General features: G+C 35.3%; 1 protein-coding gene and 1 pseudogene across 5 annotated transcripts in view; one reads left to right on the top strand and one right to left on the bottom strand.

Annotated features, from left to right (window-relative positions):
• The window catches only part of PIK3C2G (phosphatidylinositol-4-phosphate 3-kinase catalytic subunit type 2 gamma), a 347688-nt gene that overhangs the window by 194777 nt on the left and 135158 nt on the right, over positions 1–17753 (bottom strand). For all 5 annotated transcript variants that reach the window (XM_006933551.4, XM_045061454.1, XM_019834592.3 and 2 more), the window contains one exon: positions 16838–17026. In XM_006933551.4, coding sequence (XP_006933613.3) covers positions 16838–17026 — 189 coding nt within the window. The remainder of the gene's footprint in view (positions 1–16837; positions 17027–17753) is intronic.
• Positions 6324–15364, top strand: LOC109501887 (annotated as a pseudogene).

Below are 17753 nucleotides of genomic sequence, written 5' to 3'. Positions count from 1 at the left end.
AAGCTCCTGGGAAGTGCCTAGAGATAACTTTTGGCATCATACTGTTTTGACGTGATTTTGACATACTGCTTTGACATGATTAGATATAACTGGGGCTTTGGTGAGAAAAATTAATTTTAAATAAATATGTTTTCAGAAAAAATCAATATGCATAATTTAAAACTTGAAGGAACGGGGCACCTGGGTGGCTCAGTCGGTTGGGCGTCCGACTTCAGCTCAGGTCATGATCTCACAGCTTGTGAGTTCGAGCCCCGCGTCAGGATCTGTGCCAACAACTCAGAGCCTGGAGCTTGCTTCAGATTCTGTGTCTCCCTCTCTCTCTGCCCCTCCCCTGCTCATGCTCTGTCTCTCTCTGTCTCAAAAATAAATAAAAACATCAAAAAAAATACAAAAATAAAACTTGAACGAACTACTTACAGTAACTGATTGAAAAAACAAGTACATAAATAAATAAACAAAAGCCAAAAATCTTTTTGTATGGAAACAAACTGAATGCTTTCAACCAATCAGGAGAGAGTTCTGAAGATTGGCTCCCAATACTATGGAGATCAGGAAACTTTTAAAGTCTATAATGTCCAGTCTCTTTTCAGCATATTAGGTTACTGAAGGGTGAAATGAATACTATGCAGCTACAGTGTCAAGAAAAAAATTGGCATTACTTAATATCTCTCAACTGTCCTTGATAGCAGCTTGAAATGTAATGCATAAATGTAATGTTTTACATAGTTTTTCTTAAGTTAAACTGAGCATTTTAATTGCAACAAAAATTTCACTTCCAAGGTTAGTCACTCAAAACCCTTATTTCTGACCTGCAAATATTTTTCCTATAATTTTCTCCCTTTGAGCAATCTAGCAGTAAGACCTAGTAAGAACTGTAGTCCAGACACATCTTCTGAAGTACTGCTAAGGTCAGAAGATCCCACCATAACATCAAGTGCAGGTGAAGAGCAGAAAGGGTGCAATAAAAATGCAAAGCTAGAAGAAGGTCAGCTTGTTTTAGCACACTTACACTACTTTCTCCTAACTAAATGTGATTGATTCAAATTTATTGCTCTCAATTACTAAGCCGTTTGTCTGAAGCTTGTAGACATCAAGGTCAGTTTGAGGACAGTTTGAAGTCTTAGAGGAAAGAGTTACTTGGAACATTTTGCTGCCTAAGTGATGACTTAAGTCAGATACTAGTCACCCATGCTTTCTTTTGTGTGTATTTTATATTATTGGTACGAATGAAAACAGAAAGAAATAAGGAAACAAACATCACAATGAAACAAAATTCTTTGGTGAACACTATACCTCTAACTGTGTATTTATTTCCATATACTGGAATGTAAACTCCATGAAAGCAAAAAATTTTTGCCTGTTTCGTTCATGGAGGTGTCCCAAATGCCTCCAGACTGGTGAACATCCTGTACATATTTTTTTTTTTGAAGAGTGTTTAAACTGAATTATCTTTCCAACTAAAACATCTCTGCTGCTAGACTTTTCTATCATGGTTTGTGTTATTATCTTTCTCCAATCATGTAGATCTAAAATTTCGAGTCATATTTTCCCCTCTTTTGCCCTCTTCATCGAATTTCCCCCCCTTTCCCATCTGGCAAAATTCAACTGATCTCTGAAGTCAAAACTCAAGGGCTGATTTACCTGGAAAGCTGTTTCAGCTACTTTGTAGCCTCCTGTAGAGTTTATCACACTCTTCTCAGTGGGATTCTATATTATGTACTTGGTTGAGGGCAGGCTCATTCATTATAAATCCCTGATACAAGCACAGTTGAATAATAAGCTCCTAGTAGTCTCTTATCTTTATATCTAATCAGTTGCCAAGTTCAGTGGACTTTTCTATCCTAATGGCTCTAGCATTACGCCTGTTTTTAGTTTCTTCTGCATCTAGCTAGTCTAGGCCATAATTATCCCATGCTGGTATTAATATTTTTCATAGTAATACCTTAAACATTTCCCTAAATTATTTCTTTTTAAAATACCCTTTTCTTTTGGGGAGAGCACAAGCAGGGGAGGGGCAGAGAGAGGGGGATAGAGGATCAGAAGCAGGCTCTGCGCTGACAGGCTGACAGCAATGAGCCTGAGACAGATGTGGGGCTTGAACTCACAAACTGCCAGATCATGACCTGAACCCAAGTTGGATGCTCAACCAACTGAGCCACCCAGGTGCCTCCTCCCTAAATTATTTCTAAATTCACTTGTTATAAAACTTTAAATGGTTTTCTATTTCCAACGGGCCTCTCTTAGGTCCATACTGCTTATCTAGATAGCCAAGGCTAGCCAAACATGAGATTTTTCTCCTACTGTAATACTGAATAAACTGCTCTGACTGACTCACTGATTATTTTTATTCTGAAAATGTCATGTGCATTCTCACCTTTGTGAGCACTGTAACTCCCACGTGGAACAGCTTCTCTTCTCAGAGTTTGAGTTCTCCTTCAAAATGTGGTCGAATGCTTTTAAAGGTTACGACCCCAATGTTTGCTAATCACTTCTCTGAACTCTAAGGGCATTGACTGGCTGACTCCATTGGGCAATTAGGATATGCTAGTGTTTATTAGAATTTATCGTTTTTATATATGTGCCATCATTCTCAACTAGTGAATAAACCAACTGAAGATAACAATTGTTCTATACTCACTTTTTAATTCTTAGGATTTAGCACCATGCTCCATACGTGTTGGGTCATTAATAAAAATGCACTGATTGTGATGATAATAATGAGAAAAATCATACTATTGAGCCCATTTATCTTGCTGTTCTCTGAAATAATTTACATTGGTAGCAATAGATTTAACTCAAAAATACCACTTATACAAGTTCCAGGGGTGTTTTAATTTGTTTTCTCTCAGTCAAAAGAGTGAGAAAAAAACAAATCTGAAGGTAATAAAGAAGAAGGATGTATTTTTTTTTCAGACTTTTTCAGGAATAGAACAAACCCTAGCAACATCTATACACTCAAAAAGAAAAATTATATATTTGTATTAATATGTAAAAATGCTGGAAAGAACATTTTTACACATTAATGGAAAGGAATGGATCTTTTTATTCACTACTGTTGCATTTAGTTTAGAAAGAAATTGGAGGAGAAATTGCTAAGAAGCTAACCACATGACATCCCGAGATGTGACTAAGGCCAAACAACAGTAAAGCATATCCAAATATAACTTTCATTTGCTTATTTTAGGAAGAGTTGGCCACATTAAAAGAGATGTTGGCAGTGTTAGTGGAGCTCCTGGGAAATGTGCCCCTTCATACATTGCTGGCAGTATATAGCAGAATGTATTAACAAATTTTTTTAATGTGATTATTCCTTGATCTATTTACTTTTGAGAATTTATCCTAAAAAAATAATCAGAGCTATGTATAAGGATATGTGTAATTGGAAATAACACAAATGTCTAAGAATAAAAAGTTAACTAAGCTATGACCATATGGTAGAATATATGTAGTCTAAAAATATTCAAAGAATACTTAATGATATGAAAATATTATGAAAAATGTATGCAGTATAATACCAGCATGTACATAAAAGTGTGCATATTTTTCCATAGGCTTGACAAAAAGATGAGAGAAATAAAAAAATTAATACCAAATACCTGAATATTAATACTAAATTTCACAGGTGACTTTAGTTTTCTTTTTTTTAGCTTATTTTTTTTTAAGTTTTTCAAACTTTACGTAAAGTTACATTGGTTACTAAAATATAAGGATTTTTTAAAATTAAGGCTCACTTAAATAATTATAAATATATTTGAATAAGTACAAGTTCATTATCAGTACTAGAAAAAAGCTCAAAATCATATGTCCCTTTAAGAGTAAACACCATTATGTAAAAGAACAAGTATATTTTATGTGCTGATTTAAAATTTTCTTTAGTATAATAGGTCCAAACAGGGATCTCTGCCTCTACAGAATTTATGCTTGATACCTTTTCAGGGCCCTGAACTCAGGCAAAGATCAATGGATAAATATGTTCCACAAATCTTGGCATTTCTTGCCTGTGATGTTGTCTGAAATTGTTTAAACATTCTCATGGGATATAGTTATTGGCATTTCATGCTCAGTAACACATTCCTCAATGAGGTGAGGGCTACCCATATTTTCTGACTGTCATGTGATATTTACAGACTGAAATGTCACATGTGACAGAAGAACTACAACTTATTTTGAATTTTCCACAAGCCAGGCTATTGTACTTTCCAATGACCTGATTTGCTTGAAAAGTATACATAATGCCTGCCAATAATAAAGCAGGGTCCACTCTCTAGTGATTCTGCTAACCTTGGGACTACTAATTACTTGAGGCACGGATATGATACCTTGAGTCTGGGGAAGAAACAAAAGTATCATTAGAAGATTCATCAGGCTGATATTAACTAGGTCCTTATTTATTTAAATTTGTAAGAAACTTCCTTATATTCATACAGAAAATAGACCATTTACAATGTAATAAATGGTGATCTATCAGATTTGAGATATTAAAAAGATACAAGGTCAGTAAAATTCTATTACTTGCTGGAGAGGAGATCATGTAAAGTGAAAGGAATTTTCATTTATTATGAATTTTTAAAATTAGGTGTAACAGGAATTCATGTGAAGTAATCGCCTCTTTAAGGTTATTCATCATTTTTTAATTGTTCATTTAAGTAACTTTAGGTTACTTAATTTACTTTCCAAGCATGTCTGAATAGGGGAGAAAAACCAATTTTGATCAAAAGCAAAACATCAGACTGGCTTATTATTCAGTTTTATATGAGTTTCATGAGTAGTGATTCTATCTATTCAGTGTTTAGTTTCCTCTAAATTGAGCTAACAATTGAGCCTCTGCCTTCTGTAAAAGGACATAATACCACAGCTAAGATAAATATAACTCTGTACAATAATTGTTAAGGAAGCATTTAAAAATTGCACATGGTCCATTGTCCAATGAGTTCATTTAAACACAAAGAAAAAACATACTCCTTGAAGACTAGGATTATAAAAGTTAATAAAAGGAATCTAAGACATGGTTAAAAACTCAAAGGTGAAAAAATTAGGTAAAATGAAAGCAACTTCAAGATAAATATTTTCAAAGGAACTTTAGGGAAATATCAAATCTGTATTTTGCCAACAGTGTAAACACAAGGTTTATAGTCAAGCAGAGGATTAAGTTAGAAGGGTAATCCTTATGTGGGCAGGAAAGGAAGAGTATCAAATACGTAATAACTCTTTAGTTCAAGCTGGAAGTAGAAACTGACCAGTGTTTAGCGTTCTCCTGTTTTGGGTCTCAAGACCCTTTCAGCACTCTTAAAAATTATGGAAGATACCAAAGAGTTCTCATTTATGTGAGTTATATCTATCAAGAATTTCCATATCAGAAACAAAACCAGGGCATTTAAGAAATATTTATCAATTCATTTCAAGTAACATCAATAACCCCTTTACATGTTAACATAAACAATATATTCCTATGAAAAATCGCTATGTTTTCAAAAATAAAGAAAATATTTAGAGAGAAGAGTGATACTGTTTTAGATTTTTGTAAGTATCTGTAATGTCTGGCTTAATAAAAGACAGCTAGATTCCCCTATCTGTTTCTGTATTAAATCTGTTGTAATACTGCATGTCAGAAAACACTCTACACCCATGAATGAATGCATGTGACAAAGGCAAGTGACATATTAGAATTATTATGGAAATAATCTTGACCTTGCAACACCCCTGTAAGCACTTCAGGGATTGCAAACCTAATTTTGAGAACATAGTTTTGGCATGAGTTATTGTTGTGGGCCCATAAGTCAAGGAATCAGTACCTGTGGTCTCTTTTGAAGACAGAAGTACATCAACTTATCTTTTCCCTGAATGACAAATTGGCTTTGAAGTCATGTGACCAACACTCAGATTTGGGAAACATCATTCCTCCTCTCTTCCCTCAATCATTTACAACCCTTCTCAGAGGGCTATAGAAACATCACCAAGGATCCCGACAATCTTCAAAAGGGACAGTGGCATCACGAAGTGAAATTTTAACAGAAAAATACACCTTACAACTTCTTCCATCTAACTAGTTATTTTGTGACTTCTATTCCTTTCTCATTTCCTCCCCGTATCTTGTTTTTCTCTTTTGTTCTTCTTTTTCTAGTTTGAAAAATTATACAAGGTCAATATCTGGCTCAAAGAATTCTTGAAGTGATGGGTAAAAGCCAAATGTGACGTAACAAATGCCAACCTTTAAAAAATATCAACTTTGGGTAAAATGAAAAGCAAAGAAATCTGAGATCAAATCTAAGTGTAACAGAAATGTCAGATTTCAGAATACACAGTAAGAATTCATGCAGAATGCCATGAGGCTATTCACAGTTAAAAGCTGCAATGTCAGGTTAGAATTAGAAAACTATCAGAAGTACAGAACAGTTTCTCCAGCAGGTTTTGAGTCTGATGACACACTCAGCATCATCTTGGAAGAAAATGTCAATATGAATGTATTTGCTATTTTTCTAGTACTAAAAATGATCAGATGTGACAGAAGAAATTTCTTTCTAGAGAAAGTGGGGAATAAGGATTCTTTAAGATGATTGTAAATCTCTACCCACTGAATAATTCATGTTCGTTGAAGGATTTTCACATGATTGCAGAATATTAGAATTCAAGGAAACTTGGAGACCTGGTTCAATCTCCTAATTATACAGATGAAGAGTCTAAAAGTCAGAGAATTTGAGCTGTTTGCTCAAGGCCATTTGTTAGTGGCACTAAAACTGGAATCCAAATACCCAGAACACTAGGCCAGGAGGCTTTCTATAGTACTTCTAGCAAGACCTTTTTATCTTTTGACTAGGTATTATCATATATACTTACATGAAATCCACAAGACAGGCCTGAAAATATTTATTTTACTTAGTGCATTCTTCTAAATGGATCAATAGAGATGCATAATAGGGAGAAGTATAATTTATCTAACTGGATGGGGATATTGTCCCAGTCATGACCCAGTAGGCATAAGTATGAATCCTAGATCCAAAGATAGTTGGAACTGTGCAGAGATATTTCCTGATGGATAGTCTATGGATTTGCATATAGAAATTGGGAATTAACTGTATATTTATGGTATTAATTAATCAGACTTATTTATACTTAAAGAGTAGTTATTGATTTTGTTCTATATGTTTACACTTTGATTTTACTTACAGACAAGCTTAGAAAAGCACTACATAAAGCAACTGGTGTAATGAAGGCACCATGTAGAAATTTTGTGTTTGGATGGATTTAACATTACATGCAAAAGCAGCATGATGTTATGGAAAAGAATGAGGGATTTTGAGCTTAAATATGAAGGATCTTGTTTTCCTAGCTTACACTTTCTCTCTCTTTTTAAGCAAATTTATCTATACCCTTGACTTAATTCCCATCCTTCTGTGGATGATTTCCAAATTGTATTCTCTCGCTTAGATTTTCCCTTGAACCATCACTGGCTATCTCAAGGACATCTCAAAGCTAATCTATCCCAACCTGAATGGGAAGGTTAATCTATAATCTATTTGTTACCCAGAGTGCTCCCTCTTAGCAAATGTTTCCATTTTCTACCTACTTGCATTATAAAGAAACCTAGAAGTAATCCTTGACATCCTCCTTTTTTCACTGCCCTTCCCCTATCTTCTCACTTTTACTCCTAAATGTTCTGATTCTGTTCATTTTATTACATCACCACTACCACCCTTGTAAGGCTGACTTCCTATCCTCTGACACTTGGACTACTTCTATAGCTTCCTAACTGTCTTGCCTCATTTACTTTTGCTTCTCTCACCAAATTTATCCTTCGCTCAGAAGCCAGAGTGATCTTTAAAAGATGCAAATCTGTTCAAAATATTCCCTCACTTAGAACCATTTGTCCTTTCCCAATGCTACTAGAATAAAGATCAAGTTGCTCAACATGGTCCTGTTTAGATGTCCTTAGAACACCAGTTCTCGCCCTATCTTAACATATCTGCTAATCTTACAATATACATTTCTTCCCTGGACTCCAGCAATGCTGGCTCTCTTTCAGCTTCCTGAATTAAGTTTCTGCCCCAGGGCCCTTTCATGGATTCCCTCTTCCCAGAAACTCTTTTCTTATTCTTCCCTTTCATCAATTCATTCCCACTCATCCTTTGGATCTGAGCTCAAACTTCCTCAGGGAAGACTTTTCCCACTTTGTAGAAAAGGTTTGGTTCCTTTGTAACATGCTTTCATAGAACCATGTACCTTTCATTCAGAGCTGTTAGAACACCTGCCATTTTACATTTATAATATGGCATGACCTATTTCCCTCCACCTCCAGTAGATGGCAGCTCCATAAAGGCAGGATTATATTTCTTTTTTGTGCATTATGCTAGCTGTAGGGCCAAATGAAGTGCCTTACATGAATAAGCCATCAGTAAACATCCATTGATTAAATGAGCAGACAAATTTGCTTCAATTTCTTCTTCTGTAAAATGGGGATCAATAAAATCGGGGAAATTGTAAATGTTGCTAATAATATTAAAGAAGTTGTTTTGTAGAACAAATCGTGTAACATGAAAATGCTTTGTAAGCTATGTCATTCAGTTGTGAATTATTTATTATTAAGCTGCTAATTCTTTCATCATACACATTTTAAGAAGTAAATTTAACTTATTGAAGCTTAATTGAAATGAAATTATTCCCATGGATTTATTGATATTTACAGTTTGGTATTGAAAGACTCTGAAAACTCTAAACGATGTAATTATGATGAAGAGGATAGTAATGATAAAGATGATTGGTAGAATTTTATTGAGTGGTCTCATAAGTACCTTATCATAATAGGTACATAATGTTATTATCCCTGCTTTATAGATAAGGAAATTTGTCCAAGGTCATTCAGGTAATAAGCTCTACGAAGCAGTAGAGCTAGATTCATCTGATTTCAAAGTTTTTGCTGTCAACTGTGAAATTTGGAAGCAACACCAGGAACTTTCTAAAAGTGCACAAAGACAAGATATTTATACAAGGTATATTGGGTTTATGCTATACCACATTTCTCATTCTAAGTATATCAGAAGAATATTGACTCTTCCTTCATAGAGAAAATATTGGAACTTCCACATTTTTCTCTTCTGCATTCATACTTATCTATAATTGTATTCATATTTTTCCTTGCCTCCCACCTGAGGGGAAGAAGTTACTCTCTTCCTTTCCTCAGATAAAATTACCATTTGTACTTTTATTCCAGGCTAGTGGCTGTTGGTACCATCTCATTTTGCTACTTCACCCATCCCTCTACTTTTGGATCTTCCCTTCATGCATCCTTCAACTCAATTTGTAAACATGCTTGAAGCTATTTTATTTGAACAAGCATACAAATCCCAAACCTCAAAGCCTTTCCCATCAGTCTTATTTCAAGAGTCACAATTTATCTAATTTATTTCTTCCATTTGCTCTTTAGGATCTTGAAGTATGGCATCCAATTTTACTACAGTATTAAAACTGCTCTCACTAATACCATCAGTGACTGCTCATTTTTCAATCCATTGATTTGATTTTAGACTTAATTTTATTTAACACTTCTTTAAAGACTTTGAAAACCTTTTTTTATGAATTCTAAATTACTACCCCTTTCTCGCTGTCCTCTGACTTCTTGGTCATTCTTCCTGTTGCCTTTTCCAGCTTTGCTTGCTTTATGCTGCTCTTAAAATGTTGCTACTCTCTGGGGTTCCATCTTTGCCTCTTTCTTTACTTCCTCCACATACGTACATGCAGTGCCTCTACTTCCTGGCTTCAATTACTGCTTTCAAGCCAATAATTCATATATTATTTTTCAAGCTTTGGTTTCTCTGCTAGGCTTCAGATCTGAATATACAACTGTATACTGGTCACCTTCTCCTAGGTGTCCCACAGGTTTTTGTTTTGTTTTGTTTTAATGTGTTTTTATTTTTTTGGGAGAGAGAGAGAGAGAGAGAGAGAGAGAGAGAGAGAGAGCTCAAGTGGGGTAGGGACAGAGAGAACGAGACACACACAGAATCTGAAGCAGGCTCCAGGCTCTAAGCTGTCAGCACAGAGCCTGATGTGGGGCTCGAATCCACAGACTGTGAGATCATGACTTGAACCGGAGTCGGCGCTTAACTGACTAAGCCACCCAGGCACCCTTGTCCCACAGGTTTTTAACTATGCAACATGTCCAAAACAGAACTCTATATCTTACACCACCTAAATTTTCTTTTTTCTATAACCCTTGTCTTGATTAACAATATAGTTTTCTATCATTTACCCAAAATGGAAAGCTCAAATTCTTCCTTATCTCTTCTCTTTTTTTCACTTTCCTCTGAAATGTTTCTCAGATCTGCTCTGTGGAACTCTACTATTTTTCAGGCCCAGATCATTTTTCAAATGCACTATTTCAATACTTGACATCTATCTAATATCCTTGCTCTCATTGTCTTTTTTTAGTTCATCCTTCACATTGGTGCCAGAATTATCCTTGTATAATATAAATCTGATTCTATGACTTCCATTCTTCACAAAATTCCACGGGCTGCAGAAATGCGTCAGTAGTAACTACCTGGTTCATGAGACCTAAACCATCCTAACTAACCTATCCTTTTCAGTCTTGTCTCACAGTACAATTCCCTTCTAATATGACATTAGATTACTCACTATTCTCTGAAACTCCATAACTGTCCATATGTTAGCCTTTCTTACAGAAAGGCCATTTCCTGTTTTCTCCACTCAGTAAATTACTATGAATATTTCAACTCAGCTTTCAATTCCTTTGTGAAGATTTCCTTACTTTTTCAGAAAGAATTTGCCTCTCTCTCCTTTGGGCACATATAGCACTTAATACTTTGATTATAGTATGGAGTATATTGTGGGGCAATCTTTAGCATAAGTATTTTTCTCTTATTGTTTTTTAGGGATAGCCATTATGTCTTATTATTCAGTCTCCTTGATTCATTGCAGGTCAATTTCCAAGTACACATATGTGTGTCAATATATAAATGGGAAAGATACATCATTATCAATCACTTAACTATTTAGTCTAATGTGGAAGTTATAACTGCCTCTCTCTTCCATATTCCATAGTACCAATTTGCAATGCTAGTCAGAAATGTCTTTATTATAAATTAACCTCTACAATAAAAGATGTAATGGCTTTGTGCAAACATGTTTATGAAACATTTTTCCAAGGAAACTGATTTTGGAAACTAAGGCACTGCCTGTTAAGCATTGTTCTTCTTCCCGCAAAATAATAATTTTACATCATGTGGGATGGCAAGTTCTGGTACCTTGTCAAATTTTTATTTAAGTTTCTGATGTAATCCTCTGATGCCAGTTCAGAGTTGCTATTTTTAAATGAATACTTTCCTTGAACTGTCTTTTAATTCCTTGGGTAATTTCTGCTTGCTATTAGCAGTTGAATAGTTATGCCTGTGCATCAGAGTTCAAGAAAATAGCAACCATCTGCCAAGAACCACAGACCTTCGCCCTTGGTCTCTGGTATTCTGACAGCACTGCCTTCTCTAATGGAAATATCAGTACCCAGTGAGCATACTGCTGGCACTCAGTAGTGGAAATATTAACACCCTATGGCCTACGCTAGGTAAATTAAATCTCAACATGTCTCTTGCTAAAAATAAACCAAAAGGAGATGGTGAATCTTTGGATGGGATTAAACAAACAGAAATATTAAAAATTTTTCTGAGCTAGAAATGGAGCACACCAGTTCTCAAGAGGTTAAACCATTGGAAAAATAAACTATTCAAAGGAGAAAAAATACAGATCTCTGAAGACCTCACTCTGACAACTCACTTAACAAGCACAAACTGTTTGTTCTCAGAAAAGTCAGCTTTTGAATTTAGCGAAGTTGAAAGGTTCATTTTTGGAAACAGCTTGTCCTCAAGTTTTTTTTAGTAGTTCAGTTAAAGAGAGTGGGAGTCATAGAATGAGTGCAATGGAAATATTTTAACCTTTCCAGTGACCTTCTTTGGTGCATGATAAGGAACTGTCCAATGTTCATATAAATCAAGTTTCTAATAAGTTTCCTGAATGATGCTCAATAAACAACACTTTACTTTGAAACCAGTCCCTATAATCTCTAAAAATCTGATTGTTTGGAAAAAAACAAATTACACAGTGAAGTAGAAACATCCAAGCATGACAAGATGGTTAAATACTGCTATTTACTATAATAAGACTATTTTAATACAGTTTTATTTGCATATTTAATATGTAAATAGCCTTGGGGCACCTGGGTGACTCAATCAGTTAAGCGTCCGACTTTGGCTCGGGTCATGATCTCACAGTTCCTGAGTTTGAGCCCTGCGTGGGGCTCTGTGCTGACAGCTCAGAGCCTGGAGCCTGTTTCGGATTCTGTGTCTCCCTCTCTCTCTCTGCCCCTCCCCTGTTCATGCTCTCTCTCTCTCTCTCTCTCTCTCTCTCTCAAAAATAAATAAATATTAAAAAATTAATATGTAAGTAGCCTAGAGTATGTATGTAGAAAGGCTATAAGAATAGTGGTTAAGATTTCAAGCTCTAAACCCAATGTTTATAGCAGCACTATCAACAATAGCCAAAGTATGGAAAAAGCCCAAATGTCCACTGACAGATGAATATATATAGAAGACATGGTATATATATACAACAGGGTATTACTCGGCAGTCAAAAAGAATGAAATCTTGCCATTTGCAACAACATGGATGGAACTAGAGTGTATTATACTAAGTGAAATTAGTCAGTCAGAGAAAGACAAATATCATATGACTTCACCCATATGTGGAATTTAAGATACAAAACAGATGAACATAAGGGAAGGGAAGCAAAAATAATATAAAAACAGGGAGGGGGATAAAACATAAGAGACTTAAATAGAACAATGCGAGGGTTACTGGAGGGGTTGTGAGTGGGGGGATGGGCTAAATGGGCAAGAGGCATTAGGGAAAACACTTGTTTGGATGAGCACTGGGTGTTATATGTAGGGGATGAATCACTGGATTCTACTCATAAAATCCTTATTGCACTATATGCTAACAAACTTGGATGTAAATTAAAAAGTAAAAAAATAAAATACAAATATTTCAAGCTCTAAATCTCTGGATTTAACTTGAACTCCTCAGTTTAATAGTGTAACATTGGACAACTTAATCTCTATAAGCCTCAGTTTCCTCATAGGTACAATTGGAATAATAATCAGATTTGCCTCAGAGGGTTATTGTGGATATTAAAATTAGATGGTACTAAGTAGCACTAAGTAAAGATTTGATCTTTATTTTTAAAACACTGAGGTGGTGCCTGGGTGGCTCAGTCAGTTAAGCATCTGACTCTCTATTTCCGCTCAGGTCATGATCTTACAGTTGGTGAGTTTAAGTCCCATATCCAGCTCTCTGCTGTCAGCATGGAGCCCACTTCCGATCCTCTGTCTCTCTCTCTGCCCCTCCTCAGCTCATGTGCACTCTCAGAGCACAAGCTCTCCCTCAAAAATAAACATTAAAAAAAAAATAAAACATTGAGTCAAATAGATTTTCAGCTTCTGTTCAGGTAGAGAAGGCTCACTATAAGCAGAATTATGCTTTTTTTTAAATGTTATTTATTTTTGAGAGGGAGAAAGACAGAGTTCAAGTAGGGAAGGTGCAGAGAGAGAGGGAGACACAGAATCCGAAGCAGGCTCCAGGCTCTGAGCTGTCAGCAAGAGCCCAATGTGGTGCTAGAACTCATGAACTATGAGATCATGACGTGAGCTGAAGTCAGAGGTTTAACCAACTGAGCCACCCAGGCACCCCCAGAATTATGCTTATTTATCAGGGATCAGAGAATATTGAAGTCTATTTAGTGAATTCTTTCATTTTACAAGCAATATTAATCCTTTTATTTTAGAAGCAACTAAGCAATATTATAGGCTTCATTCTGATAAAGATTTTTATAAGAGGCTCCCATGACTCCCAGAGCCAGCATGGGGTTGGGAACTCAGAATCCTGTCACAGGGGTGAGCAGCGGGGGGTGCCCCCCTGAGGTGCCCGTGGTACATCAAGTATTTACTGCTTGGTTTCAACCTTCTCTCCTGGCTGATGGGGTTGGCTGTCTTTGCTTTTGGACTATGATTTTGGTTTGGAGGCACCATGAAGAATTTCTTATCAGAGAAGGGGTCACCAGAGTAATTCTACATGAGGCTCTATGTGTTGGTTGGAACAGGGGTCCTGATAACAGTTGTGAGCCTCTTCGAGTGCTAGAAAGCCACGAGACAGTTGCATTGTGTGCTCAGCATTTTTACCTGCCTAGAGGTGATATTTGCTGCTGAAGTAACCATTGGGATATTTGTTTTTTATAGGCAAGGGTGTAGCTATAGGACGTGCTCAGACCATGTGTGTGGAGGCTTATAACTATTACCTTACAGAGAGTGAAAAAGGAAATAGGGCTGTCAGTACCTTCCACTCAACATTTCAGTGCTTTGAAACAAAAGTTCTGAAGAGATCCAACCCACAGAGCTGAAAGTGCTTCTAGGACACAAGCAATATATTGATGAGACTGGGACCATAATCAGTGTTAATTAAGTTTTAAGTCATCAAAATTTATTGGTATTGGAATCACGTAATCTTTCACATGATATTCAGCATGGTCCTTTGCTATGCAATACTAAACTCAAGAGATGGGATATGAAGCTACTTTGACATGAAAATTGTAACCTATAGCTTTCATACAGCTGTTGCAGGAGCTAGGTCATTTTTAACATTCATAGGACACTTAGGATCTAAAATAATTTGCCCTTAATTGTACATTTGCACCTGAATATTTATTTGGCTAATTATTGGTTTACCCCTTGAGGGAATAGCTACTAATTATGTTGACTGAAAGCATATTCATGTGTGATCTGCCTATTTCTGGTATATACTTTATACATAATGAAATCTGTTTGATGGGAATTCTTGATTCTTGTTATGTCAGAACAACAACCTATTTACCTCAGAAAAAAAGATCAAAAAGCTCTGATAAAGTTTAAAAATGGGGGTATTGAAAAAAAAAGATTTTTCTAAGAAATAGTCTATAAACTTTATAAAAAAAGTATTCATCGACACATTTAAATATCTTTAAAATAGACCAAGATCTATCTTAGTAAAACAATAATAATCCCCTGCCACCCAATAAAGTGGGCTTATGCTTTAAAAACTAGAAAGTTATTATATTGTCTGGTGAGAAAATTATGCTTTGGATATTACAGAGATTCATACCTCTATTTTAACTTGACAATTATTATTTTCAAATTTTAATAGTGTTATTGAGATATAATTCAAATGTCATGCAATTCCCTTAAAGTGTACAGTTCAATGGTTTTTAGCATATTCCCAGAGTTGTGTGACTATAATCACAGAAAGAAACTTCATGTTCATTATCAATCAACCCTCTTTTCCCCCAACCTCCCCTAGACCTAGGCAATCACTAATCTATTTTCTGTATCTATAGATTTGCCTATTCTGGACATTTCTTATAAATGGAATCATATAATATGTGGTCTTCTGTGATGGGCTTCCTTCATTAAGAATAATGTTTTCAAGGTTTATTCTTGTTCTAACATGTATTAGTATTCATTCCTTTTTTTATTATTGAATAATACTACATTGTATGGATGGGCCACATTTTATTTATCCACAAATTAGTTATTGGCCATGTGAGTTGTTACTCCTTTTTTGTTGTTATAAATATTGCTGCTCTGAACATTCACATACGAGTTTTTGAGTGAACATGTATTTTATCTTGGATATATACTTAATAGTGGAATTGTTGGGTCATACAGTAACTCAGTGTTTAATATTTAAGGAACTGAAAATTGTTTTCTAAAATGATTGCACCGTTTTACACTCCCACCAGCAATGCATGAGTTTTTCAATTTCTCCACATCCTTGCCAACACTTATTGTTATTTGTCTTTTTGATTTTGATTATAGCCATTCCAGTGAGTATGAAGTGGTATCTCGTGGTAGAAAAAGAAAACCCTTTCACCTCCTTTTCCATCCCAGAAGTTTTGGAAAGTACACTAATTTAACATAAATCTAACTATATCAGTTTGAAAAGTCTTTTGCGTCACTCTCTCTTCCACATTTCTCCTCTGTAGGACCTTGAGAGAGAAATCAGAATAGAACTGGTCGCCACAACTCTTCTCTGATTCTAGAGATTACAGACTTTCTTTATGGCATCACTGAACTGATGCTATCAAGACAGATTTAAAAAAGCTCGTCTTGGCTTTTAATATAGAATAGAAGCCAAAAAAGAGCTGTTTCCCCAAACTAGAGCCAGCTTCCACACTTGTTCCCATACATTTCTCCCTAACTATAAAAAGACATCATTCCTCCACCCCTGATTGCATCCTTGTGTATTTTATTCTGAGAGACTATCTGGAGAATAAATAACATATATTTACATATTATTATAATTTATTCTTATCATTATCATTGGCATATTAATTGTACACCTACTATATGTGGGATATTTTGCCACACTTTGTATACTTCAATAATAAAAGATATGGTCCCAGTTATTCAGGACATTTTTCTTTTGAGAGGGGTCAGAGTAGAGAATTTAATTTTTCCCTATTTAATTTTGTTGTTATTTCTGTAAGAGTAATGTAATCTTCATGTAATCTATAATCTTCACACAAGAGACTGTGACCATTAATTATACTTACAGTTTAGCACTGGAGACACAATTATAGCTTAGATTTGTTTAAAATTTGTATTCATAGTTTACATTTGTCTAAATTTAATATCTATAGCTATTGAAATTGGGAACAACCGGAATAGCTATTGAATTAATCATATAGTCCTATTTTTTTCTCTTCAAATTTTCTCATCAGTAATACCATGATTGTTTTTGCAATTCTTACCTAGAAGTCAGAAGTCCAAGTGCTTCCAAAGGGCAAGAAAATTTCCATCTTCTCAAAATGGTATGCATTTCTGAAACAGTTCTTTCATCCCATCCAGGGGCACTGCCCAAGACCAAAGGAAGGGAGCAGTTTTCATTATTGCAGTAGAAACGATAAAACCATAAGTATCTTCTCTTTTCCTCAGAGAGTCTGCAAAACCAGATTGGAAACTGTAATTTGTTGGAGTTTGCTCCACTAAAAAATGTTACAGAACAAAATTTTACTCAGTGCTTTGACTTTTATTTTACTTTACTTTGGAAAACAAGTTCTTTACTTTCTTGGAACAATTTGAGAGTTTATTAGTTTACTTCCCTAACTTTGTGCTTTTATAGAAATATAAAATAGACTTCAGATAATTCATATTTATTTTTTCTTCCTCTTATCTTTGTCACTTAAAAAACAACAACAGCAACAACAACGTCCTTTTGGTTAACAAAATCTATGCCTCCTTTAGGGCTGACCAAGTTTTATCTGAATCCTGCAACGTGTACTACTTAGAACAGAGGTAATCTCTTACCTTCTTTACAAATTAATTTAGACCCAAATGGGCCCATGAAGAAATGTCATCTTTTAAAGACAATGTTCCTTCATCTCAAAGCAAGTTTCATCAGAGTTCAGAAAACTCTGCTCTAAACTTTGAAAACAAAGAAACTCAATTCATCCCTGGATTTGGGCTTTAAATTCTCATATTTAGCTGGAAGTTTGGAGTTAAAACGCCAGTGAATAGGATTTATTTAAATGCCCAAGTGTTTCCCCCTGGAGAATGGTTCCAAACAGAAGATCGAAATCTAGGACTAGGGCCATTGACTTGCTGACAGTTTATCATGTTTTGCTCACACTTCAGCAGAAGCATTCAGAACCACAGTTCAACTGGAGG

The sequence above is a fragment of the Felis catus genome, chromosome B4, assembly GCF_018350175.1.
Source record: "Felis catus isolate Fca126 chromosome B4, F.catus_Fca126_mat1.0, whole genome shotgun sequence".
In the NCBI taxonomy this organism is placed as follows: domain Eukaryota; kingdom Metazoa; phylum Chordata; class Mammalia; order Carnivora; family Felidae; genus Felis; species Felis catus.
Note: the sequence above shows the minus strand (reverse complement) of the source record. Positions and strands in the feature narration are given on the sequence as shown.